Raw genomic sequence first — 25,180 nt, 5'->3', positions numbered from 1 at the left:
ACACTCTGTCTAGCTGCTGTTCCTCACCTGTGCAGTGCATTTACACAAAGTATATCTACACAAGTATACTTATAAATACAGTTTTGAGGTATTTAATACAAAAGTATTTCCCTCACAAAAATCAGGATGTACAGTTTTGACACTTTTTTTACCCTCTGAACTCCTCAGGTTGTTATATTGAACTTGTCCAAAGAGGGGAACTCATCTTATTTCATATATTTAACTAAACTAAGATAAAATCCCTGAATACATGTTTATTATATATGTTTCCACTCGTGCCCCATTAACTAACTCCCACACACAGTAACACAACCACACAGATTTAACTTGTCATCTTATTAAAGAACCTCTGAACCCCTGGACTAAACTATTTAACTTTATGTACGTATATTTCGCTCATAACACCCACACGCTGATGTCTGAGAAAGATTTTGAATTTTGAAGGAAGGACTTTCACTTGTGATGGAGTATTTTTTAACATTGTTGTTGTGACACATTTAATATATAAGTAAAGTATCAGAGTTCTTCTTTCACATTTAAAACTAGGACAACTCTCACTAGAACACATTCCTCAGCCAAGGCCCAACAGTCCCCTTCAATTCTATCAAGTTGCACCAAATTACACACACTCATAGATATAAGTTCCATAAATGTGCCTGATTTATCAACATGTATAAATTATTCACAATCAATATCTTACAATGTTAAAGAAAGTTTAAAAAAAGTCCTGGATCCGCAAACACAAACTAACGCAGATGAAAACACAACCTCCCTGGTGGAGGTATAGAAGTTCATTTATTCAGGTATTGTGTGTTTTCACTTTGTTTCCCTCTTTCCCACAAATCAAACACAGGAAGGAAACCGTGCTCTGCTCTACACACTGACCTTTGTCTGGGACTTTAGGTGAAACGTTGCCATGTCTGGATGTTCTCCTTATCAAGTTTTTTTTATTATTCTGTGTGTGCTGTTGCATATCAAAGCTGCACTGATGTCTGAAAGGTCCAGTTCTTCACCTCAGCCATTGATGCTGTGGCAGTCGTCTCACATCATCCACTCACAGTAGATCAGCAGTGTTTTCTGTGCTGTAGTGGGGGATTTATCTGTTGTAGCCGAGAGTTACAAACTGTAATCTGCGAACGAGACTTTCCTCTGGTCTTCAGAGGCTCCATTTTGTTTTTTGGACCCAGACTACATTAGATTTGTTGAGTGTATGACAGGGAAGCTCCGTCTTTATCATTAACTCTGTCGTTTGACTGTACTTTTACTAACAGTGCTTTAGGTTGGCTTCCCTCCCTTTGGCTGCAGTGTAGGTTGGTGCTTTATTTAGCTCTTCAAATTGTAATGCACAGCAGGAAACGTACCAGGAAAAACAATAATTCATGAAAAAAGAACAAATGAGCTCAGAGTCTGCTAATGGCTGTTTACAGACCAAAACAAGTCACACTGGGTAACAGGAGCAGAAATGTGTTACAATTACACACTGTTATTACACAGAGTAACAGATATTTGAGAGAAAATATAAAATCTGCTCCTGGTTTGGATACTGAGATAGAAAATAAAGAGCTGTCAGCAGAATAGAGTCTGCTGAACATTATATATCCAAATTCTTCAACAACAAAGTAAAGCGTGCACCTCCGCTTAGGACCAACAGTCTAGTAAATTCAATCAAGCTGCGTCAAATACTAAATGTGACCATTTATTTCATCAATAACTATGAATTATTCTCTAAGAAAATGGTGAAAATCTCAAAGAAAGCATCCAAAAGTTAATGGTTTGTTTCTTGGACTAAGTCCCATCCCTTCCAGTAAGTTTCATGGTAATCCTTACAGTAGTTTTTACATAATCCTTCTAACAAACAAACAAACAAACAAACAAACAAACAAACAAACAAACAAACAAACAAACAAACAGACGGGCGAAAACACAACGTCCCTGGCAAAAATAACAAGATCTTTTTCCACGAGGAAGAATGAGGAAACGACACTTAGCCAAAATCATTTATTTTCCTTTGAATTTCTATCAATAATCCGTTTTCTTTTTTGTCTTTACATAAAGCTGATCACAAAGGAATAGATACATTCATTAGGCAGGTTAAGAGAAGGTAGTGACAGCTAGAGCCAACTTTAAAGAGCATTACTTGAAAATGAAAAGAAACAAAACAAGGCAGCTCATCTAGTGGCAGTCGAGCGTTAAACCTAAACTGGCATCATTCAACAGAGGAGTGACAGACGGGGATTGGTTTAAACAACAGAATCACCCAACGTAGGGAGCAGGTTGAAAAGCAGTTACACATTAAGCAAGATTTGTTAAAAAGGATTTACCATTTACCCCCCCCCCCCCCCCCCCGAGAGGAGTCACATATAAGGGGAGAAGCTGTCTGTATGATTAGAGGTGAAACTGGACTAAAAGACAAGTGACAGTAGTAAAGGAGAAATAATAAAAATAAAAAGGTTATTGTGACGTGTGGATATTTGCTCGTCACGTCTTCTGCAGCCGGGCAGCCTTGAACTTGGACACCTTCTTCGGGGCCTGCTGGGGCGGGGCGACGTCGGGCGCCACCTCCTCCTGTCTCCTCTCCAGGATGGTCGGCAGAGCCGGTGGAGCGATGGTCATGTGGGGCACGGCTGAAGTCATCGGGTCCTTTTCTACCACCATACCTGAAAAGGCCTGAGGGGGCAGAGAGAGAGAGAGAGAGAGAGAGAGAGAGAGACGTTTTCCTGATGCGTCTCCTTGTTCACGCTGCCTACTGTGACTGACACTTAATGAAGGTTTGACCACAGGATGCTCCCACTTTAACTTGAAGAGGCTTCTGTGGGATTGTTGTTATGTTCTCATTAAGGGAAGTGAGGCTCCAAGGTGTCATTTCTATAAACTGTTTCATAACACAGGTAGACTGCCGAGTCCTTCACACTGTAATTGAGATTGAAGACCACACAAAGAAACCTGCCTGGGATCTGTTTTGTCTCTATAATAATAATAATAATAATAATAATAATAATAATAATAATAATAAAATCTAAAATACAACCGCTTGTGTTTTTTTTTTACCTCAAATCTGTTGGGGGGGTGCAGCGGCCCCGCCATCGGACTGTCTTCCTCTGTGATGCCGTCGCTGGTGTCGCTGTGCGTCGCCTCGTCGTGGCTGAAGCTGCGTCCGATCATCCGACGCTCGTCAAAGTCCGCCGCGCTGCTCTCGCTCGTGTCACTGCACACGCTGTTCTCCCGGCTCCGGGACTTCAGGATGGACTTCCTGGGGATGGGTTCCCCGTTCTTCACGTCCACAAACAACCTAAGATGAACAACGATCAGCCGGTTGTGACTAAGGAATCAAACAATAATTTGTTACCTCCGCCAAGGAGATATGTTTGTTTGTTAAATAGATTTCACAAAAACTACTGAACGGATTATCACAAAACTTGGTGGAAGGATGTGATCAAGGAAGAATCTTTTTTTGGTGGATCCAGGATTTTTTTTGCAAGTTATATATATTTTTTTAATCTGACATATTTTGGGGAACGATATCTATGAGAATGTGCAATTTGGTGCAGCTTGGTTGAATTTAATGGGACTACTGGGCCCTGCATCGACTGAGTGCTATTCTAGTTAAGTTTAATTTACTCATCAGTACGACTGTGGTGTTTTTACCTGTAAATGTCTGCTGGTGTGGTGATTTTGTGAAGCTCGTGATGGGAGAGTCCATTGTTGTGTCCGTTTTTCTTTTTCCTTTTTGCTTGCTCCTTCTGCTCTTTCCTCTCACTGAACTTCAGTGTGGTGTTTTTTCCTGTGTTGATCCTCACCTGAAGCCAAAGACAAGACAAAGTCACCAAAACAGAAATAAAACGGCAGAATTAAAAGAGAAGATCAAAACATGCAAAGTCTCATCGCTCTGACCTTCTTGGGTTCGACTGTGTGAGTGAAAAAGATGGTGGGCAAACGGTTGCCTTCCTCTTCCTCATCGTCTTCCTCCTGTTTCCGCTCCACATTTAGCAGCGCTGTACTTTGAGGCACGGGGGTCCAGCTTGGCTTCAGACTCAATCCGTTTACAGGAGAAGCAGCATCTCCTTCCTTCTCCTCCTCCGAGGAAGAGGAAGATGTGTCCTCGCTGTTCATATCTGCATTATCAGATAATCTGAAGAAAAGAAATCCATGAAACATTTCAGTTTCTTACGAGATTCAGGTTACTGAGAAATATTACACAGAAAAAAGTAACGTACCTGTCCTGCTCATCCTCCAGCTCCTCCAGCTTCTCCAGTTCATCCAGTCGGGCCCACAACTCCTCCTCAGTAACGATGTCTTTTCGGCTCCCTTCATCACTGCTCTCTTCCTGGTTCTCCTCATCCTCCTCTTTTAGATCCAATATGGTTTCCAGCTTGGGCTTAGAATTTGGCCTGTGAGCTACTCTTTGCCTTCCTGTTAACGCAGACAAAATGGAAGCCTCAATGTGTAAGTTAGGTGCAGAACTCAACTGGCCAAATAAAATAAAATGAAATAAAATATTACCTTTGGTGACTGCAATATCATGTCTGACCTCTTCTCTGATGTCAGCATATTCCTGTTTACTCTAAAGAACAATGAAAAATGAATATGTGTCCCCATTTATGCTTCATGCATCATCTTAAACGTGAGATGACTTCACGTACGGCTGAGATGGTTTCCAAATCCTTCACAAAGCCAACTCTGGCTTCAAAGTTTTTCATTGTCTTGGATAGAACGTCAAGTTCACCCTTCACGTCTGCAGGGGGGGGGGGGGGAGAAAAAAAGTGCATTAACATGAAAATGCATTCAGAGAGAGGAGCACAGACTGACAAAACCCAGTGTGCAAAACAACTGGCTGCAGGCAAAAGGAGAGTTCAATAAAACATTTAACATAACAATGAAAACCAGCTGCTAAAGAGTTAAATCCCAAATAAGAAGAGGGAGGGAAATAAAAATAAAAAATCATTGAAAAATGATGACACAAACAGTTCATAATATCTTCTGCCCTGAATACTACTCCGGATCATTAAATCTTCACAACAATTAAGCCCTTTTACTAATAGCAGCAGAGGGCCCTTGTTTCCATGGCAATCGGGAGCCCCTCCAGTCAGTGCATCAACTGGAAGTGAGGAAAGGTCAAACACAGAAGGCCTGACAACTCAGCCGCTGTCTGACACATTTCAGCAAGCTATGTTTGTATTACAGCACTTAGCTCTGTAATAGCGGGGTGGGCAGGGTCAGGAGATACGAGGCGGAGGGGAGACAAGGGGAGCGGGAAGCTGGGAGGAAGGGGGGGGGGACAGACGGCTGCAGAAGCACATTTCTGCTTCACTAAACACCCTAATAATGTTCACATCAGAGATCGTTACTTGGGCCCATTTGACTTGATATGAAATTTTCAGACCTAGAACGAGCAGCAGGGAAAACACAGACAAACGCAGCTACACTTTGACCACAGGAGAATTTATTCACATATGTGTTCTGGCAATGACGCTGCACAGGAGAGGAGAGGGTGGGATGGCCATCTCAAGATCTTAAACAGGGACAGTGTTGAATAAGTGATGCAGCTTAAAACCCAGTGAAATAAAGAACCTGGTGCATGTCAAAAATCATGCAACACTTCAGCACAGCGATCAGAAACTGTGTTTTATTTACAATACCTGTGCAAAGCATAGATATAGACTAACGTTGATCCTTCAGCTATGTTGTGAATCATGGCACAGCTTAAAAAACAAAAACACAGTGTATCCCTTCAGCATTCAGACATTTAGACTTGATGCAGCGACACCCTCTGCTGGATGAACAGCGACAGTGGCTGAGTGGCTGCATTAAAAAATTAAACACGGCCATCTGTTTAGAGAGAGGACAGCAAACTATCTTTTCTTCTTATGGACAGACTCACGTTTCGTTCTGTGGTCAACGATTTTCTGAGCCTGCTTTGCCGAGCACTTGGCGAACCAGTTGTCGCCGAGCAACACCGTGAGCTCGTTGGTGTGCACCAGCTTCCCGGGCATGAAGGCCAGAGGGCCGAACGGCACCTGTTCACAGAGCAGTGGACGGAGGGAGGGCAGGACGACAAAGAGAGAAGATTGGCAGGAGGTAGAAGGTGGACAAGAAAGTGGGAGAAAGGAGAAATTAAAATTTCAGTCTTACCCACAATGCACAGCTTGTGCAAATGGGTCTGTGTACATTTCCTTCCCTGTGCCTTTTGAACAAGGTGAGCACTCACCATGATGTCGTACGACAGTTGATCCGGAAGAGTTTGAAGACGCTCATTCACGGCCTCGTAGTCACCGGAGACCTTCTTCCTGCAAAAATCATAGAAGACGTTGAGCCAAGAAGTTGACGCGTGTTTCAAGTTATTGTTTTCCAACATGGTTTGTTTGATTTGTTTTGGAAAGTTAAACAGAACAAAGGGAAGGAAACCACAAGGGAGGTGCAGCTTTCTCTGTCAGGGGAGACATGATGTAACTTGAAAAAGGCCTCAAGATGTTGCTATTAGTCATTTGTAAGAATTTGTAGATGATAACATTATCAGTATGATGAATTCTTCCATGCAGAATAAGAAAACATGTAAAATTGTACTCTCTCTCTCTCTCTGTTTCGGGCGTGCTGATAGCAAAGCTTAATTTTGGCTTTGTCCATAACAGGACCTCCTCACTACCATAACTTAGTCTTTAGTGGGCAGTAGAAATCAATGTGCAGCCAAGAGCCCTCAATACAGACCAATAAAAAGCCCTTGATCCGGTTGCTCTAGTGTTTGTTGGAAGAGGGTTGTTCCCCTTTCAGGCTCTTAAATTTAAAACTATTCTAATTATATTATTATATATGATTATATGCATGTCGTGACACCTGTGCTGGTCCACTAGGTTTGATGACGTCACACATCTCCCACCGTAGCAGGGTCTAATGGCGTGCCATGGACCGTAATAAAACTTTATTGTTCACAAAAGGTGTATAATCGATTTGGCCCATGCAGCAATTCATTACTGGAGACCACTGTATTGGTGTGTAGGGCTTTTAAAGCTGCTGCTGCTGAAAACGCTCCTTCCTCCCACTCCGACTGTTTCCGGGCAGCGGGAATAAACCGGCTGATTGTGGCGTACTTCAAACAAAAGCATCTGATTGTCAGAGAGGGGGTAATTTGTTGATTTTGACCAAAGTCGGCACTTTTAACAAGAAGCATTAATAACACGCAGAATCCTGCCTGATTCCCCGGAAGCCAAAGTCATATTATTATTATTATAGAACATAAAATATAAACTCTGCTGCACGAGAGCTGACTGAGATCAAAAGGAGAGGACACGTAACACCTATTTTAAATAGTTTCATTGTTAATATTAATTTATCATTATTATTGATCTCATTCTATTTTATTAAGGAAAACTTTAGAGTTGATTATTTATTTTGTTCAACTTTCTTTTATTGTTGTCTTTTCTATTTATCGTTGCTTTGGTATGAATTAGCATCCATATATTGAAATGTTTTCGAGAAAGAGCGAGAACGATAGAGCGAGAGCGAGAACAATCACTGTGCAACTCACCAGTGTTGAATCCGACTTTCACAGTCTTTCACCACCTGTTTGTTGGGACAAATAATAAATGAACAATGATATAAATGAAACGTACATGTGATTCTCTTGAGTGTAGTTATGATCAAAATACAGATTACCAATTCATAAACATTTTCTGATTGGTGCTATAATTTGACTAATACAACTAAAAACAATGTATTATTACTATCTGCTGTCTTTATTATTTTCTTTGTGGAGCACTTTGCAGCGGCTGTTTTTAAAAGTTTTTAAACACAATGCAGACACACACATCATAAATGTTCTGTCCGAGTTTAAGAATCATCTTCATGGAAACGAAACCAACTTTAGGGGAAGCAGGGGAGGAAAGATAACACAGCGGTCACATCTGCATCCAAAGGGTCAGAACATCTGTACAAACACAACTTTCACTGTGATGCAAGGTGGCACACAAACACTTTTCAAAGTTTGCAGAAGACACAGAGACAAAAACAGAAATACCAGAATAATAATGAGGAGTAAAACAAATGGTTGTTGCTCAGTAATGGGTTGAACTGGAGGAAGTGTTGATGCGTGGAACTTCAGTGAAATCAAAAGTGAAAGTGAAGTGAAAGCTTATGTTGATTTATCCTGATCCCATGTTTATTCATGTGTTGTGGTTTAGACATTTAAGGGATTAGAAGAAGAAGAAGATGAAGAGGAGGAGGATGTGTTGCCATGGGAGATTTACTGCACTAACTAACTCGTCCTCCTTTAGCCTAGCTAGCTAGTTTACAATTCACAAAAACACGTTACGCCAGTCCACCCCCCCGTGTTGTGTAGCAGAAGTGAGGGAAGAGACAAAGTGAAACACACCTTCCTCCTCCAGGAAACACTTCGACAACAACTTGAACATGCACGAGACCGAGAAGGAGGAAGCTTCTCGAAAGAAAACACATAAAAAACATGGAGCAGTGGAAACAACAACGCAAACATGTTGTCAGACGTGCGACACAAACGCGTAAAACCGTGCGCATTTAAAGTTGATTCCTGACTTTGGAGTTGTGTTGGTGTGGTTGTGTTTTAAAAAAGCTGCACACTAACCTTCTCGTGTTCCTCCCGGAGCCTGACAACTCCACCGAGATCATCCACACTCACTTTACCTTCCTCCGCCATGATCCGTCCACGTGCACGACGGGAACCTGCAGGGGTTGTTTTTCCTCTCCTCCTTGTGTGTTTTGTTGTTTGTAAACGAGCCCAAACAAAGCTCAGGGGTTGTTGTGAGTCCTAAACAAGTGTTTATGAATGTAGCAGCAGTAGCAGCAGCAGCTCGTCCTGCGACCCGTTGTGCTCGTGGTCATCAATGGGGCAGTGATGCTCATCCACACCTTCATCCGAGGGATCATCTCACTTCACGATACCTGCAGCATCTCCCAAAAAAAACCATCCACGCGTTTTAATAATCCACAATTAGCAGATATCCCACCTCGTCACCGTCACTGCGCCATGCACCTCCGTCCAAGGTCAACACACCGGAGTTAACGGCAGCACATCCGGTTATAGCGTTCAAAATATCACGTGAGCCTACATGCAAGTGAAACTGGCACTGGAATTTTTGTTTTTTCCCCAACACATATTTACGTTTATTCCTCAAGATAATGATTTCAATAACTAATGATGAGAACATGTCGTTGTGTAATGTGTTATTCTAAGTGTTATTCTTCTTTGTACCTTTCGTTGCTGTTGCTTTTTGTGACCGTTGAAGTTGTTGTGTGTCTGATTGTTTTTGTTTTCTGATATTTAAATACAAAAGTGTAAATAATAAAAAAGATAAATATATATATATATATTGGTTTCTCAGTGTAATTAAATGCTCATATGGAAGGCATGGATGGCCTCACTTTGATTCACAAACTTCTTAAAAACTAGATTTTGAAACAAAACAAAAATAATGTCCTGTTTTAGCAAATTGGTCGTCAAGACTTCAGCAGAATGCACTAAATATAAGATGAATTACTATGGAGAATGGTCAGTGTTCATTTAATGACATAATATCATGTTATTATTGTAGAATATTATAAATTGATTAATAAATTAATTAAATTAGTACCATTATTCATTAATTTAAATGTATTAATGCACAACTCTCTCTCTCTCTCTCTCTCTCTCTCTCTCTCTCTCTCTCTCTCTCTATCTATCTATCTATCTATCTATCTATCAGGTTTCATTCTTTTATTTTGAAGTCAACCCCTTGTAGTTTCCGTTTTTCAGCTCTGTGAGAAGAACTTGACGCAGCTGCTCCTCCGTGTGTCCCGGGGCATTCTGGGTAAGTGAGGAGGGTTTGCTCGTATGTAAACACTTGTGATAGAGTAACATGTCACACGTGATCATCACAGTTACATGTAACTTATTAATGTCGGTGAGTGTAAACCTACATGTGATCATCTGCCCTCAGCTGCACAAACACAGACACACACATGACAACAACAAACATAATACAAGTGTGTCCAGTGAAATCTTAAACGGACACACACTGATCTCAGAGGAGCAGGTGTCATGAACAAGTTTGTTTCTAGGACATTTATATAAGATCAACCATGGCCTCAGCCCCCTTCTTCCCACACGCTGATTGGCTCTCTGCGTTGCCTTTAATTGCTGTTTGGAAATGTCACAATTTCCAGTTGTCTCGATAGCAAACGATTCACTGTGAAACAAGAAGAAAGAATTCATTAATATTTCGTACAGTATCCTTACATCCCCTAATTTGACCATTTATGACCACTATTATTTTGAAAAGGCAAAACAACACCTTTAAGAAATTAACTACTAATAATAATAATGTTTACATTAATTTGAAATATTTGGCGAGTAATTTTCAATCATCACTCATGCACTTCGAAACTCTTTAAGGCCACCTAAATTTATAAAGCTTTGAGCTACCAAGCGAATCATTAATAATGAATTTAAGTGATTATTAAGGGCTCAAGAGGCCCCTTGTTAATTATTTCTTTATTTACCAATTCACCTCACGTGTCCAGTTTTGTAGGTTCATCAAAACTCAAAATCCGCAAGAAATTAAGAGACTTTCAGGACGTCCATCTCAATTTATAAATTTTCTACTGCTAGTTCGATTAGATTGATACTTGATTGATCCCAAAGGAGGATTAAGCATGAGAATGATGTACTCATCCTCTTAATTTCAACATCCTTCATTCTAAATGTGCAGAAAACATGTGTCTCTAATCAAACATGTGGTTAGCATTATTTTAAAATATGACACTAAACCTTAATAAACATGTTGGTTGTATGACCAAAGTGCAGAAATTTCTAAATGTCCGTGAATGCAACATAGTTTTTTTCCCATGAAGCATTGCGAGCTCAGGAGTCAGGGGTAGCCGGTGAAATCAGCCTTTGGACCGAACAGATCATATTTGACTGAATAAAACAAGAACAGGCTCCACGGATATTCATGAGGATTTAAAAACACAGTCAGGTATGTATAGTTTCCATAGCAACCTGTGAATGGATGTTGTGTTTACAGGGGTTTACAGATGCCACTGGGTAGTAATAGCTTATGTATCAATATCCTCTCTGATGCAGTTAATAGTATCACACTGTCAAATAATAGTATATTTAGTTAAATTCATCAGTAATTATACATTTCTACACATCAGGATAATGTTTTAATTTGTATTCTGTGTATCAGTGTCGTATTAAGTGTGTTTGATGCCCTGATTTCCTACTCTGTACTTTATTTACATTATTTGCTGGATCCTGAAGTTGTCCTCTCTGCTTTTGTCTCCTCATGTTTGAAAAACCTGAATCCCAGTATGTGTCATCGACTCAATGATGTCATGAGGCTGTGTTGTGAGTTATCTGCCAATCAGCAGATCCAGACCACGGTGAGGGGCTCGGGGAAGGGGGCAGCAGCAGCCGGGGGCCTGGCCTTCGCCGGGGGGCTGGTCGGCGGTCCTCTGGGTATTGCAGTAGGTGAGTGAGGAGGAAGAAAGTGCCACGGCTTCTCTAACTTGTGTCAGCATGACTCATTTTTACAAGCTGGAATCTCCCTGTGTAATCTGCACTGTTATCACCCAGGTGCATGCTTTACTGCAGTCGTCTATGGGACTGTTGATCAGATCCATACTGTTGCTCAAATTCACAAGTCTGAACCCCTCTCCTCCTGCAGGCGGCGCCGTCGGAGGCCTCCTGGGCTGCTGGCTGACCAGTGGACAGTTCAAACCGCTGCCTCAGATCCTCATGGAGCTCAGTCCTCAGCAGCAGCAGAAGCTTTACGAGGACCTCATGGTCGTGCTGGGAGACATTCAGTGGACAGATGTGGTGCAGCTCTCCGCTCTGGTGATGGGCAACGCCGCCCTGAAGCAGCAGCTGACGGCCGCCCTGCTGGGATACGTTACCAAGGAGCTCCAGGCCGAGGTGCACTACGTGGATTAGTGTCTGTGGAACACACTGGGCAACATGAGTCGGAGGCCTCAGTTCTCAAGAGGATGAAGTCTTGAAAAATAATGTGAACTGTGTTTATGAAGCTGGAGAAACATTTAAATTGAATGTGAAATCAGAGTCCTGGTAACACTGGTTAAAAAACAGGTTAGCACATTATACCCTTGTGTTTTCTCTCCCCCCCTTTTCTTGTTTGTTTGTAAGTTTAGTGGTTTGTCAGCAGGATCACACAAAACTACCCAATGGATTCCTCTCAAACTTGGTGAAAGGACAAGAACCCATTACATTTTAGCACAGTTCCGAACAAATGGGCAGATAAATATTTTTTCTTCTTCTTTGACCCTTTCACCAATTTCCATAGGAATAATTTATCGGTCTTGATTATTTTTTTAAATCGGGCACATTTAGTTAACTGATATTTATGACTGTGTGCCATTTTGTGCAGCTCGATTGGTTTTAATGGGACTGTTGGGCCTTCGTGTTGGTATATGCGCTCTACTGAGTGGGATTCTGGTTATATATTAAAACTGTTGTTTACGAGGGTAAACATACTGAGGGAAGATCACTTATCAGTTGCAGGAGTCTTTAATTCATTAAGCGTGTAATGGTTCTGATGTTAAAAGTTACTCTGATTTAAGGTTTGACTGCAGCTACACTGAAGCACTGTCCTCAGAAAATACAGGTACAGCCCACTGTGGTATTTAAATGCAGATGATCATGTACAAAGTGACTGTACAGTGAGAAATATTTTTTATTTGATGTGCATTAATCAAGTACAAGTGAATATTTATTTTTTACTTTGTGTACAGTATATTATATTGCCATCACATCAAGTCAAATAATGAAATGCTTTCATCAATAAAAGCAAAGAAAAAATTTAATCGATTTCGATCGATTGATTCGATTTCGATCGATTTCACAGGTTAATGCTTACACTGTAAAAACACTTAAGACTCTTTGCTATGGTCATCACTAGTGTAACCATGTCAGTTTGAGATGAACCCAATAAAAGGGGAAAATCTCTCAGTCTGGATTTGGACCCATGTTTCAGAGTATAAAGGTTTTATACATAAAACAGTCAGTGGTCTGAGGTCATCTGCTCCCCCTGCAGGATGCAAGAAATAAGGAGGGTGACCCACTCTGCAGGAGCCCTAAGAATTAAAAAAAACTGTTAGGGTTGTTCCACTGCATGGTCGAGAAAACTAAATGTTTGTTTTTGCTCATTAAATTCTGACATAAGACATCAGACCCTCATACAGTGGGTCTGTGACCCCGATGTTAAATTTGGTTCGCTAGTATCTATCTGGGTATAAGATGAACCGGATGAACAGCCAGGACCTGTGTCGTTCCTCATTGTGTCTGTGGGGGTTATATTCCTGCGTGCTGGCTTCCTCCCAGTCAAAAGACATGTAGATTAGATCAATTGGAGATAAACCTTCCTGTAGGTGTTAATTTGTCTCGATATAGTTGCTTGTCTCTACTGTATGTAAACTCTGTGATAAGCTGGTGACCCCACCTCTCACCCAATACCCGGTAGATAAGCAGTATAGATAATGGATCAATGTAACCCTCCTTACACTGAAGGCCTCGCAGCCCCACCAGAAACCAGCTCTTTGGAGCAACCCATTTTTTTTAAACACAGACATGGGAAACACAACCAAAGTTAAATTAGACGTAGTTTTATTTATTTTTTAAACTAAGGTGCCAGTGTGCCGTGGTCCACTGACAGGACGATGATAAGTTCATGGGATGAGAGCAAGTTGTTTCCTTTTTTTCCCCTCATACCGATACAGATTTGCATACCAGATCTGTATATATGTATATAATGTGAATACACATTGCACTGCCTGTTGGATGTATGTGAAGGAAGGATACAATAAAAAAATAAGGTTGGAGATATCTCTTTATTAAATATACATACTTTGTGTCACCCCACGCTCTTTCACAGCGCCATTTAAAAATACAAATTACAGAGGAACGGCAACTGAGCTCCAGTATTTATCCAACAATGACTGTGTCTTCATCAGGGAACTCGTAGTAGGGAACCTCCAGGTTCAGAGGAGCAGGTCCCTTCCTTATTCTTCCTGAAGCATCGTAGTGGGAGCCATGGCAGGGACAGTAGTAGCCTCCCCAGTCTCCAGCGTTGGCGATAGGCACGCAACCCAGATGGGTGCACACGCCAAGGACGATGACCCAGCTGGGGTTGAGCACTCTATCCTTGTCGTGCTGGGGGTCTCGCAGCTCCGCTAGGTTCACGGCTTCCTCTGTGGCAATTTCCTTCTCTGTGCGGTGGCGGACAAACAGGGGCTTTCCTCTCCATTTGAAGGTCATGTTCTTGCCTTCGGGGATGTCAGTCAGCTTGACCTCAATCTTGGATAAGGCCAGGACATCGGCGGACGCACTCATGGAAGATATGAACTGGCTGACCACTGTCTTGGCTGCATAGACGCCCACCATGGTGGACGCTCCGGTGACAAGGTAGGAGAACACCCTTCTTCCCTCACTGCTGTCCTGGGATGACTTGTTGGGATCTGTAACATCAGAGCGACGGTAGTCTCCAAAGTCAGGAATCTTGATGTCTGTGTGAGCGAGGCGGATCCCTGCAGGAGCTGGAAATCAGAAGCAACACGTGGACAGGATATTATTCAATTTCTTACAAAACCATTTATTACCGAATAATGGACAAGTAGATGTACAGTGAATGTTACTGAGACACACAAACTCTTAACTGTATGTTTGTTTACAACTGTGTGACACCTCGTTCTTTGTCCAACGCAGATATATTTGTACTGACATGACACTGCTGCGACTGACGTTTACTACGCAAAGTATTTCATGAGCGCTATATTTAGACTGTAACTGGAGGAGTGCGGTGTTATAAAGGTCTTTGACATCTCACTATAAAGATGCATAATAAACTCATATCATTTTAATTATCTGCTCAGACTTTAACCACCGATCACGTCACAGATTGCAGTGACACCACCACACATGCTACTTCCGGTTAGCTATTGTAGGTTGTTAGCATTAGCGTGGATTTGCAAAAAAGAACCACAGACGAATCAAATGCATCAATTTTACAAATAACACACAAATTAATCTAGAAGCTGTCAGTATTAACAGTATTAACAGTATTTAACAGTTACATCATGTGGGTCCGTAGCGGTCCTGGCTAATGTTGTTAGCAGACGTCGCCCTTACCAGCAGCGGGCACCAGCTCCTTCGCTCCGGGGAAAACCAGGCTCTTAACGGAGTGTTTCGCTGCCTGCAGGTGAGGGGACAGAGCCCCGGACCGGGCGGCTACAGACATCATCTCTGCTACGGACTACAGACACTATTACCCCGCGGTAGGGGACACGACCTTCCGTTTACAAATGCTGCGTGTGTCACTGTGTTCTGCGTTTCCAGAAACTAGCTCCGCCTCTAGAAGGTTCCGCACTACGTCAGGACGTAACGTAGCGCCCCGTTAGTGCCTATTCTGAAAAAATAACTTTGCTATCTTATTTTACAGTTTATAATTAATACTAGAAATTAAAAGCTACATATATTCTTCGAAAATTGGTGATTATATTAAATTAGATGGTATAAATCAAACAGAAATTGTAATATTTCTCGTAATTTTGTTCAGGCACATCTCTCAGGCAGCTGTGTCCAGAGGTCCTCATGATGTAAACAAGCGGCCCTCACTCAATACGGTGACGGGAAACACAATGGTGACCTGAGAGGGGGGGGAAATAGAAACGAAAAAGATGAAAATACCAAAACGAAAACTATTCCTTCTCATTATTTTCGCTTATGTGGCCTTTTCACTGTACGCGGCCTATAATGTCTTCTTCAGCACTAAAGTAATATCCCGCGTTCACAGGGTGGTGAAGAAAGAGGCAGGAGCACCTTCCGGTACGTTTTCTCCACACAACCATCGTATATAGCAGAAAAATAAACGGCCACAATCATCACAAACCAACAGCTAGAAACTCTTTTCCTTTATTTCCTTGAGGTGACATGTGTTTCCACAATGAACGCATGGTGTGTTGTGTTTTTGCAGGTGTCGTCCGAGATGGCGGTGCAGCTGCTCCGTTTCTTGCACAAGACTGGAATCCGTGGGAGGATGAACAGGTGGAGTACAACTCTGACCTGAACAAGAAGAGAGGCGCCTTCAAACAGCATCTGGCCCGAATCGACAGGAGCAAAGCCCAGAGATACAAGGTCCAAGTCTGGGGTAAAGCGGCCATAGGTGAGTTGTGGTTCAGTGGAAGATGCACAGCTATCGGACAACACGTTGGTAGAGCCCACTGATATATTTAAATGCAAAGGATTGTGTAGAAAGTGGTCAATTTGATGTGCATTTATCAAGTTTAAGTGAATATTTATTTTTACTTTGTCTACAGTATATAATATTGCCACCACTGAGTCAGTTCCAAAAATTAAAGGTTCAGTGTGTTAGATTTAGTGACATCTAGTGGTGAAGTTGCATTTTGCAGCTGAAAACCCCTCACCTCACCCTCCTCTTCCAAACATGACAGAGAACCTGTGGTAGTCGTCACTTGTCATAAAAACTCAAAAGGTTTTTAGTTTGTCCAGTCCGGGCTACTGTAAAAAACATGGTGGCCTCCATAGAGAGGACCCACTCCAGATGTGAATATAAAGTATTTAAATATAAAGTTGCCCATTCTAGGGGAAAAGAAAACAACAATTCATACAATTTAGGTGATTACACATTAGGGAAAACCATCACTAGGATTATTTTATATTCAATTTCTGCCAATAGATCCCTTTCACCTGAATCCTACACACTGGACCTTTTAAATGCTTTAATCAATAAAAACAAGGAAAACAATTGATTTCACAGGTTCATGCTGTTACACTGTAAATCGTATATATTTAAATCTCACTTACACTGTTTGCCACAGTCACAATAGTGTAACCTTGTCAGTTCGAGACAAACCCATGGACCCATGTTTAACAGGTAATACAAGCACTTTATGGCAATTATTGCAAACGTGTCCAACAGACCAGAAGATGGGGGTTTAAGAAAATTCTTCTGATTAAGATTTTCCGTTTTTGCTCATGAATTGCAATGATAAAATAATTCTGATACTTTGGTGATCAATTGTCGATGTTTTCTACAATATCTTCTGTCGTCCAAAAGTAAAGAAAATATACTTTTAGATTAAATTTGTTAGAACTCAGAGTGGAAATTTAATTATCTAACAAAGGTCTATCTCGTTAAAAGTGCACATAAAAGATAAACTTCAAAAATGTCTAATAAAAAAATACCTCAACATATTTTTAGGTTTAAACAATATCTCTAACCAATAATCCATACTTATATTCAGAAAGAATTGTCAATTGTATAAGTATTTTCTTTTGTATAAAAGCTCAGTATATTTTATTCATCATTATTTATAATAGAAAATGCTGTAAATGTAAACAAAACATCAATATCTTTAGCTTGAGTCCCCTTGAGTACGTTGACATTTTCTCACCAGGAGTATTGAACCTTTATTTTCTCCTCAGGACTTTACCTTTGGGAACATATTTTAGAGGGACCCCTCAACCCTACTGACAAGATAGCGCAATGGAGAGAGGGGGAGCTGCAGTCAGGAAAAATCGATTTCAGGTAACAAGTTACAGATGGGATCTTTAAAAACATAATTCACAACCTCTACCTAATAACCGCTGATGAAAGCATAATTCTATCACATTGATTTGTTCCTTCTACGTCCCCTCATACCTTTTTGTCTTTAGTTTCTACACAGGTCCTGCTGTGGTCCAGGGCCATGTCCCTGTGGATATGAACAGCCTGGTCCTGGTTCTGAACGGTCGTGAACAGCAGAAGGTCTCTTACTCCACACGGTGGCTGGAGCACGTTCAGACTCTGGTTCAGTCCCACACCGTCTTGCACGTGGCTGTGGTCCTGTTGGGCAACGAGCACTGCAACAACGCCTGGATCGGCCCCTACCTAAAGAGAAACGGTGGCTTTGTGGACCTGCTGTTTGTGGTGTATGACAGCCCCTGGGTCAACGACAAAGATGTCTTCCAGTGGCCTCTCGGTGTTGCTACGTACGTCCTCCCTTAGCAGTCTTTAGCATCAAAAACTTATACTGTGCAAGTTGTCTTCTTAAATGAATACCATTATCTAACATGTTGCTCTGTTTTTCCTTTTCTCTGTGCAGATACAGACAGTTTCCTATGATCAGGCCTAATCCCCAGCTGATTACCTCCAGCAGACCATACCTCTGCAATTTCCTGGGAACTGTGTACAAAAATTCCTCCAGAGAAACACTAATGCAGGTGCTGAAACAGCCGGGCCTGGATAAGGAATGCATCACCACTGCCAGAGAGAAGTGAGTCATGCTTCTTCGAGTAATGGTCATTTTATTGACTGATTGTTTAAACAATTATATAAAGAATTCCTTTGCTACTGTTTCCAGCTTAACCAAATATTATTAATGATAATTGTTTTTAGCATTTGAAACAGCTCAGGCATGTTGTTGAGTATTAGTGCTAGAGTTTATCTTGAAGTAAAAATAAAAGTAAGTTACAACCATTAAATATCCTCTAACTCAGTAAACTGTCAAATGTATTCACATCCCCTGAGCCAGTGGAAAATACTTTTGCCAGAGTATCTTATAAATGTCTTACGGGAACGCTCCTTACATTTACAAGTAAATTCCTTTGTGTGTAAATTGCCTGTGTTTCTTTGCTGAGCTGCACCAGAGGAATAGTAACACCAAGTAGGGATTTTATACAAAAAGACTTGAACATGAGAAGATTCCCTCCTGATTTGCTGAGTCTGCTTAACTACTTTATGGAAATTTAAACGATTTGAAAAATGTCCCCACACATTTCAGGCTGGACTTTATGGTGTTTTTGTAGATTGTATAATGTACTCTGGCTATTTTATTCTGCTTTGGCCAGGTTTCACTCCTGCATGTGGCATATGATACAGTTTTCTATATGTTCTTGTTAGAATATTTTAAACACAGCCTTTCTTTAGTTTTATGTCGTATTAACTTAAAAATGGAATTGAGGTGAGAGAACTACAAACGGTCTTGATGGAACAGTAAAGAAACATAGTGTCTGTCTTGTGTATTTATCACAGTAGGTTAAGTGTTCTCTCTTCCCTTCTGGCCTCAGGTGGCTCCCTCAGGAGACAGCAGACAGTCTGAGACGCTATCAGACAGCTCTGGCCCAGAGTGAGCTCACTCTCTGCCCAGTCGGCATCAACACAGAGTGCTACCGCATCTATGAAGCGTGCTCTTATGGCTCGGTGCCCGTGGTGGAAGACGTGCTGACTCCTGGCACCTGCGCCGCGGGGCCCAGCTCCCCGCTGCGTCTCCTCAAAGCCGCGGGAGCCCCCTTCGTCTTCATCAGTGACTGGAAAGAACTGCCGGCCATCTTGGAGAGGGAGCGAGCGATGAGTCAGGAGCAGAGGGTGGACAGGAGGAGGAGGCTGCTGGAGTGGTACGGCAGTTTCCGTCAGCAGATGAAAGAGCGGTTCACCGAGGTCATCGAGGACACCTTCTTCAAAAGCGGTTGACTGGTGCTTAATTAACAAACCTTTTCAATATCAACAGGGATAACATTTAACACTGAATTGATTTCTTTATTGTGGAAGAATGTGATGTACTACTGGAATAGTGAACCTGGTGATGTTCAGTGTAATTCTCGTGCAGGTTATTATTAAACGACTATGTTGTAAAGTTTTAAACTTGTCAGTTTCAGTCCTGTAAAGGACTCGATGGCGTTACTTTATATTTATTATTTAAACCTTACGGTTGTGAAATGTTCAGACATTTGGAGATTACGGATAAGATGCTGCCTTTGCTTTTTGAAGTGATTACGTTATTATAACTGTTTTATATCTCTGTTTATACGTTCTTAATATTGTGTTTTAAGCAAATACTAAACATTTGGTGTAGAATGAGAAAGATTGTGTTTTTAGATCTTGTTTTGAAAATGGTACATGAATCTATTTTGTATTTTTTTTTTTGTAAAACTGATGTGGTGTATGTGGCATGTTCTGGTCAGAACATAACAAAACAATTATTGTTTTGGGTCTATTTATTTCAGTGATGTGCTGCATGGGTTTTGTTTTAGATGGTGCAATAAAAATGAAATGAAGCTTTGTCCTGAGGAGACGTCAGTGGAGGGGCTTGTCCTGTGCTTTCAATTCCCCTGCAGAGGGCGCCGTGGATCTGTTAATTTTCAGCAGTTACATTTGTGATTAAAATGTGAAGCTGAAGCTTTTGGAATGAAGGAGAAAAAACATTTTACTTTAGAAAATCACCACAGATCAAATAATGTCATTGGGCCGAAGCATGTATGTAGGTGCAATGTGTTTACAATACTAAATAGATATACCATATATGATAGTATGATATATTAACTGTAACACACAGCTACAGTTGTAGACTATTTGAATGCATGGGTGTAAGAATTCTTCAATTTGAACTTCATTTGTATTCATACTTCATATCACTCCTGAAAGCAGTGGATATTCTTTTTTTTTTTTTTTAAGTATACCCCATGGGATGTTAATGTATTGCCTGTTTATTTATTACGAAATAAAAAAAAAAGGCTTTTATATGACATCTCACACTGAGGAAAATCTATTTTGTGAAAAAGCAAAAAGTTTGAAGTTCCAGTGGATGTTCCAGTCCGCTCCACTGGTGTCCACTGATCCCTCCCTCTCCTTCCTCTCCTCTCCCCGCCTGGCTCCGGCCGCTGTGCGCCGCAGCCCCGTCTGCCTCTGAGCCTGCTGGGAGTTCTGTGCGTGTGTGTGTGTGCGTGTGTGGAGGGGGGGGAGTCAAGAGAGGGAGAAACCGTCGAGGGACAACCAGTCAGCCAGGGGGGGGAGAGGAAGTGTGAGTGTGCGTGTTTCCCAAAAAACTGGGAAACCACTACGAAAAACTACACGCGCGCACGATTCAATCCGACTTCGCAGACCCCCTTTTTTTCCCCGGACGCGTTTTGCGCACTACTTTTACGCGGAGCTGTGGAAACGTTCCACGGAGACTGTGAAACTTCACGACTGTGTTCCCCCCTCTTCCTCTTCTTCTGTGGTAGCCGCAGCTCTGTTGGCTGTTGCGCCGGCCGCTCCTGCAGTTGCGTGGATCCATTGGTTGGAGCAGGATTGCGCATCGGCCCCGCCGCGTTTATCCGCCGCTTATCCACAGGGAAGCGGAACAATGAGGGACTGAGTCCGCGTCCCTCTCGCTTGTTGCAGAGTTAAACCCGCTCGCGCTCCGATTCCGTGACTTTCTTGCGTCTTTTTTTTTTTTTTTTTTAAATTTTATTTGCTGCTGCGTATTGGTGGGGGGGATGCGTCGGCTCCTGTAGGATCCCGCTTGTTGACAAACATTTTTTTTTCTTTTACTTCTTCCCTCCTCCTCGCAAGAAGTTTGGCCGTGCGGACACGAGAAGACACGAAAATGTCCACGCCGAGGTTCAAAAAGGATAAAGAGATAATCGCGGACTACGAGAGTCAAGTGAAAGGTAAGAGACATGTTTAGAGACTGGGGAGAGGCCATGAGTCATTGGAAAAAGTTGTCCCCCTTTTTAAATGTGTTTATTGCAAAGCAGACGGGAACATGTATAACTTAAATAACCAATCTTCATAGAAACGTGAATATAAACTGGCATAGTGCAGTTTTATGGGATTAAATATTCAGGGGTGCAATTCAATGGAGGTGAAAGGTATTACCAAAATAAAAGGAATTGCTAATTCCCTTCAGGTGTGACTCTTAATTCTTTTGTTTTACTTCTTTTGCACGTGAAAGCCTCTTTAAGTGCTCAGCTCATTCCCCCCCCCCCCCCCCAAAAAAAGCTGGAGATCACTATCATTCACCAATCAAATCATCTGCACTCAGCCTGCTTGTCCAATCAAGTTCCCTCAATTTATCTGCTGGCACACACATGCTGCCATTACTACTTGGACTGGTGCAGTTTTATCATGTTGTTAACAACCTGTTATGAGCCTTTTGGAGCTGCCGCCTTGTTCCCACAGCAGGATCCAGCCACTGAGGAGCAAAGGTTCAGGCAGCGATCGTGTGTGTGTTGCTCAGGGGCACATCAGAAGAGCTGGTTGCCCCTGCTTGGGTTCTATTTAAGCTGTCCTCTACCCTCTGTGATGCCACATACTCCTGCCCCCTGGTGCCTTGATTTAAGTTGGTGATTTACAGGCGCCACACTGATACTGTACCACCCTAACTTATCCTGTGTCCCCATTCAAGCAGCCCCACATACATGCAGAGCAGAGCGGTGGCTTGTTCCCAGTCCGCCCAGCACAGGAAAGAGGCAGTAGCTGCTCCAGGGGTAACCATGGGGATATGGCCCCGAGCCACTCAGCTCTGCTCTCCGGTTCTGTTAGCACGCTGAAATACCACCTATTCACACACCCCCATCCAACCTTAAAACCCACAGGACAGTGAGGAGGAGGGGGGGGTAGGTGAGCAGGGGTCAGTTGGGATTAGGGAGGAGGAAGGGGGTCGATGTCGCTTCGAGGAATTAGAGGACAGCATGTGGCCGAGCACAAGTGCTCATTTGCAAGGAATGTTCATCACCCCCCCCCTTCTTCTCTCGGTGAGAGTGACTCAGGGCTTTTAGTCGATATTAGGGGATGATGCACAGTCATCGGGGATCCTGAACGGGAGATTACGAGGCCACCCATTTGTCACGCAGAACCCAGCGGGGTAATAACAACAACAACAACCTGATGATGAGAGGAGCTGTTGCTTGATAGGACCACCGGAGCCCCAGTTAATAAGTGTTACGGTGTTTTGTTTTGTTGAAGATGCAGGATTCGGTTTTGAGGGCAATTCCCTGCGGCTTGCCGTGCATTGTAAATATTGTTGTTGGGATATATTTTTTTATCAAACTGAAGAGAACATCACAGGTAGCGGGGAGTTATTTGCATAAAATACTCTACCGGTATGTTTTGCAATGCAAATATCTTGTGGGTAGTCACTTTGAAGGGTGCTTTATTTTATCAGATCTGCTTTATTGATCCCTGGGAGAAACTGGGTCTCATTACAGCTGCTCCAACCAAGAATAGAAATATATATATATATATATATATATATATATATATATATATATATATATATACAGATAAAAGATTATAATAAATAGGAATATGTAATATAGATGAGAAGTATATACAATGTGTGTTATGTGGATTATACTGCTCTACATTCATACTGTCTATATTGTGATATATAACAGCTAAGTGGTTATTGTAATAAATTATGGTCAGTGTATTGGAGGAGCTGTAAAATCTGATGGCCACAGACATGAATGACTTCCTGTGGTGCATCTTGGTGGAATATGTCTGTAGCTAAATGTACTGCTGTGCTTAGCCAGCATGTCGTGGAGTGGGTGGGAGACGTTATCCAAGATATCCTGTGAGTTGGACAGCATCGTCCTATCCTGACACCACTGTCGGAGAGACCAGCTCCTCCCCAGCAACATCACTGGTCCTCCATATCAGTTCATTGATTACATCCGCCATGGAGGTTATGTTTCCATTGCTGTTTGCAGGATTGTGCAAAAACCACTGAACCTTGGTGGACTGATGGGATATGGATCAAGGTAGAGCCCATTAACTTTTGGAGTCGAGTTGATGCATTTTTGGGACATTTTTGTGTGTTTCTCCCAATTCTCAAGAAATAATGCCAAGATATTGATGAAAAAATGTTGTTGAGTGCTTATATCTGTCAACAGATGCGATTTAGTGCGTATCTTGATAATTGTCCTCATAAATTTGATCTCCGAACTTGTTCATCCAATGTGGTCATCGTGGCCAATCAGCCTTAGCAGAGGTGTGAACCTTCCGGGTGCTCTTCTCTTCTTCTCTTTGACTTTATCACAAAGATCTTATGAAACTATGGGCAGACATATTCAGACATAGTGTATCATCTCTACTAAACCTATATGTTTATGCTTGTTGTATAACAAGTAGGTCAGATGACTTCTGCAAACACAGACACTGTTTATTTGGGAATAATCGCTGCCAGGCTCATTAGCAATTCAGCAGTTAGTAGCGGGGAAAATGCTTCGTAATGTAGTAACATGGCTTTTGATTCCAGTCAACATAAAGTGCTCTGTTCCCGATCTTGCAGCTGTTAAGTGTTTTATGAGTGAAAGAGTTTTCAGTGATAATGAGCGGGAGCACATCTGCAGTGAAGCTGTGATAGCCAGAGGTAGATTGCTGAACAACAAGCAGCCCGGAAACCAGCTGGAGCTGACGTCAGATCTTTTGGCCTGGGTCTCGTCTGTATCTTGCTGAAAAATCGGTCTAATTCTCACAATATCTTTCACGAATACTCAATATTACTAGATTTGTCTCATCTTGCACAGCCACATCTATAGCCTGGAGCCCTACTTCCTGTTTTTTTTTTTATAGGGGACATATGTACCACGGTCATGTGCCACCGTCCAATTATCCAGCAGCCTTTCTGTCTGAGTTGCTGTTTTATACCCACCCAATTTCAGTGTTTTCCAGAGTCGCAGTGAGAGGGATTGTTATTCAAGTCAGCAGATGCGAGGAATTTAATGTAATTTTCTATGGTGATTGTCTGAAAGCCTCCTTATGATGGTTGACACTGCTCTTCTGAGTCTGTCATTTCTCATTCAGCTGACAGTCACCTCTTAAGTTCCTACTTTTATCCTTCACCCTCCCACAGAGGAAATAAGAATTGATGGCATTTTGACGGTTCAAGGAAACGCTCCTTTTCCAAAAAAAGCTCTGTGGCACCGGAATTACATTTTTGCAAATTGCTTTAATTGGCATCTACATCAAGACTGGGCTCGTTTTAGGAAAAACAAAAACATTAAGAAGATTTGGTTAAGACAGTGGAATTTGTTATATTGCTTCACGGTGCCCATCGGCTGCACTCAATTGAAGCCATTTTAAGGTCGTGGGTACATCTGCATGCCCTGCGTGGCTCTGTGTCTGTGGATCGGGGCAAAGCAGCACTGCCCTTGTTTAGTCTCGGGCACAGTGTTGGTCTGATGTCAGTGTGTGGCTCGCTGATTGTGTCCGTGGGGGTCGTGACTCCGCGAACTGGACCCCTTGAGCTTCTGACAGGGGTCCTCTCCTGCATCATCATAAAGCCCGGCCCCTTTGACCTGCCCTCACTGTCGTTTGAAATCGGAGCTCTGCTCTGCTGCGTCCTCAAAGGGAGGGGTCTGCAAATGTTAGTATGCAGAGGGATTAAGGGCAGGAAGCTG

General features: G+C 42.2%; 5 protein-coding genes across 10 annotated transcripts in view; 3 read left to right on the top strand and 2 right to left on the bottom strand.

Moving 5' to 3' along the window:
- Positions 1 to 1,983: 1,983 nt before the first annotated feature.
- Positions 1,984 to 9,033, bottom strand: uri1 (URI1 prefoldin like chaperone). Its single transcript, XM_034588788.1, has 11 exons — positions 8,591 to 9,033; positions 7,520 to 7,554; positions 6,206 to 6,284; positions 5,879 to 6,014; positions 4,641 to 4,732; positions 4,501 to 4,561; positions 4,215 to 4,410; positions 3,892 to 4,129; positions 3,646 to 3,797; positions 3,049 to 3,289; positions 1,984 to 2,667 (listed from the first exon to the last, which is right to left on the bottom strand). Exons 1-11 carry the CDS (start codon positions 8,660 to 8,662, stop codon positions 2,479 to 2,481), a joined length of 1,491 nt encoding a protein of 496 aa, XP_034444679.1. The 5' UTR covers positions 8,663 to 9,033; the 3' UTR covers positions 1,984 to 2,478.
- Positions 9,034 to 10,854: 1,821 nt separating this feature from the next.
- On the top strand, positions 10,855 to 12,967 carry zgc:112052 (protein C19orf12 homolog). The gene is made up of 3 exons (XM_034588791.1): positions 10,855 to 10,979; positions 11,316 to 11,476; positions 11,673 to 12,967. The coding sequence occupies exons 2-3, from the start codon at positions 11,317 to 11,319 to the stop codon at positions 11,936 to 11,938; spliced, it is 426 nt and encodes a 141-aa protein (XP_034444682.1). The 5' UTR covers positions 10,855 to 10,979; position 11,316; the 3' UTR covers positions 11,939 to 12,967.
- Positions 12,968 to 13,829: 862 nt separating this feature from the next.
- LOC117763568 (cytochrome b-c1 complex subunit Rieske, mitochondrial-like) lies at positions 13,830 to 15,357 on the bottom strand. The gene is made up of 2 exons (XM_034588790.1): positions 15,146 to 15,357; positions 13,830 to 14,553 (listed from the first exon to the last, which is right to left on the bottom strand). The coding sequence occupies exons 1-2, from the start codon at positions 15,255 to 15,257 to the stop codon at positions 13,943 to 13,945; spliced, it is 723 nt and encodes a 240-aa protein (XP_034444681.1). The 5' UTR covers positions 15,258 to 15,357; the 3' UTR covers positions 13,830 to 13,942.
- Positions 15,358 to 15,618: 261 nt separating this feature from the next.
- On the top strand, positions 15,619 to 20,539 carry rxylt1 (ribitol xylosyltransferase 1). The gene is made up of 6 exons (XM_034588789.1): positions 15,619 to 15,841; positions 15,990 to 16,178; positions 17,462 to 17,564; positions 17,693 to 18,007; positions 18,121 to 18,291; positions 19,085 to 20,539. Exons 1-6 carry the CDS (start codon positions 15,694 to 15,696, stop codon positions 19,485 to 19,487), a joined length of 1,329 nt encoding a protein of 442 aa, XP_034444680.1. The 5' UTR covers positions 15,619 to 15,693; the 3' UTR covers positions 19,488 to 20,539.
- Positions 20,540 to 20,683: 144 nt separating this feature from the next.
- srgap1a (SLIT-ROBO Rho GTPase activating protein 1a) overlaps positions 20,684 to 25,180 on the top strand; it is a 78,671-nt gene continuing 74,174 nt past the window's right edge. For 2 of the 6 annotated variants that reach the window (XM_034588783.1, XM_034588782.1), the window contains exon 1: positions 20,686 to 21,445. In XM_034588783.1, coding sequence (XP_034444674.1) covers positions 21,382 to 21,445 — 64 coding nt within the window. In that variant the 5' untranslated portion in view covers positions 20,686 to 21,381. Of the gene's footprint in view, positions 21,446 to 25,180 lie in introns of all 6 variants that reach the window. The other 4 variants (XM_034588779.1, XM_034588781.1, XM_034588778.1 and 1 more) reach the window with 4 other exon arrangements.

Source organism: Hippoglossus hippoglossus, chromosome 6 (genome assembly GCF_009819705.1).
Source record: "Hippoglossus hippoglossus isolate fHipHip1 chromosome 6, fHipHip1.pri, whole genome shotgun sequence".
NCBI lineage: Eukaryota > Metazoa > Chordata > Actinopteri > Pleuronectiformes > Pleuronectidae > Hippoglossus > Hippoglossus hippoglossus.
This window is presented reverse-complemented; position numbering and strand designations above follow the sequence as displayed.

What these genes read in the sequence shown, in the direction of transcription:
- uri1 (XM_034588788.1), bottom strand. Translation starts at nt 8,662, where the DNA reads ATGGCGGAGGAAGGTAAAGTGAGTGTGGATGATCTCGGTGGAGTTGTC. An exon ending in ATTTGGAAACCATCTCAGCC is followed by an intron (nt 4,562 to 4,640) that starts GTACGTGAAGTC and finishes ATTGTTCTTTAG; the next exon opens with AGTAAACAGGAATATGCTGA. An exon ending in ACCCCCCCAACAGATTTGAG is followed by an intron (nt 2,668 to 3,048) that starts GTAAAAAAAAAA and finishes CTGCCCCCTCAG; the next exon opens with GCCTTTTCAGGTATGGTGGT.
- rxylt1 (XM_034588789.1), top strand. Translation starts at nt 15,694, where the DNA reads ATGAAAATACCAAAACGAAAACTATTCCTTCTCATTATTTTCGCTTAT. An exon ending in CTGGGGTAAAGCGGCCATAG is followed by an intron (nt 16,179 to 17,461) that starts GTGAGTTGTGGT and finishes TTTTCTCCTCAG; the next exon opens with GACTTTACCTTTGGGAACAT. An exon ending in TCAGGAAAAATCGATTTCAG is followed by an intron (nt 17,565 to 17,692) that starts GTAACAAGTTAC and finishes TTTTGTCTTTAG; the next exon opens with TTTCTACACAGGTCCTGCTG.
- zgc:112052 (XM_034588791.1), top strand. Translation starts at nt 11,317, where the DNA reads ATGTGTCATCGACTCAATGATGTCATGAGGCTGTGTTGTGAGTTATCT. An exon ending in TCCTCTGGGTATTGCAGTAG is followed by an intron (nt 11,477 to 11,672) that starts GTGAGTGAGGAG and finishes CTCCTCCTGCAG; the next exon opens with GCGGCGCCGTCGGAGGCCTC.
- LOC117763568 (XM_034588790.1), bottom strand. Translation starts at nt 15,257, where the DNA reads ATGATGTCTGTAGCCGCCCGGTCCGGGGCTCTGTCCCCTCACCTGCAG. An exon ending in GGAGCTGGTGCCCGCTGCTG is followed by an intron (nt 14,554 to 15,145) that starts GTAAGGGCGACG and finishes TCTGATTTCCAG; the next exon opens with CTCCTGCAGGGATCCGCCTC.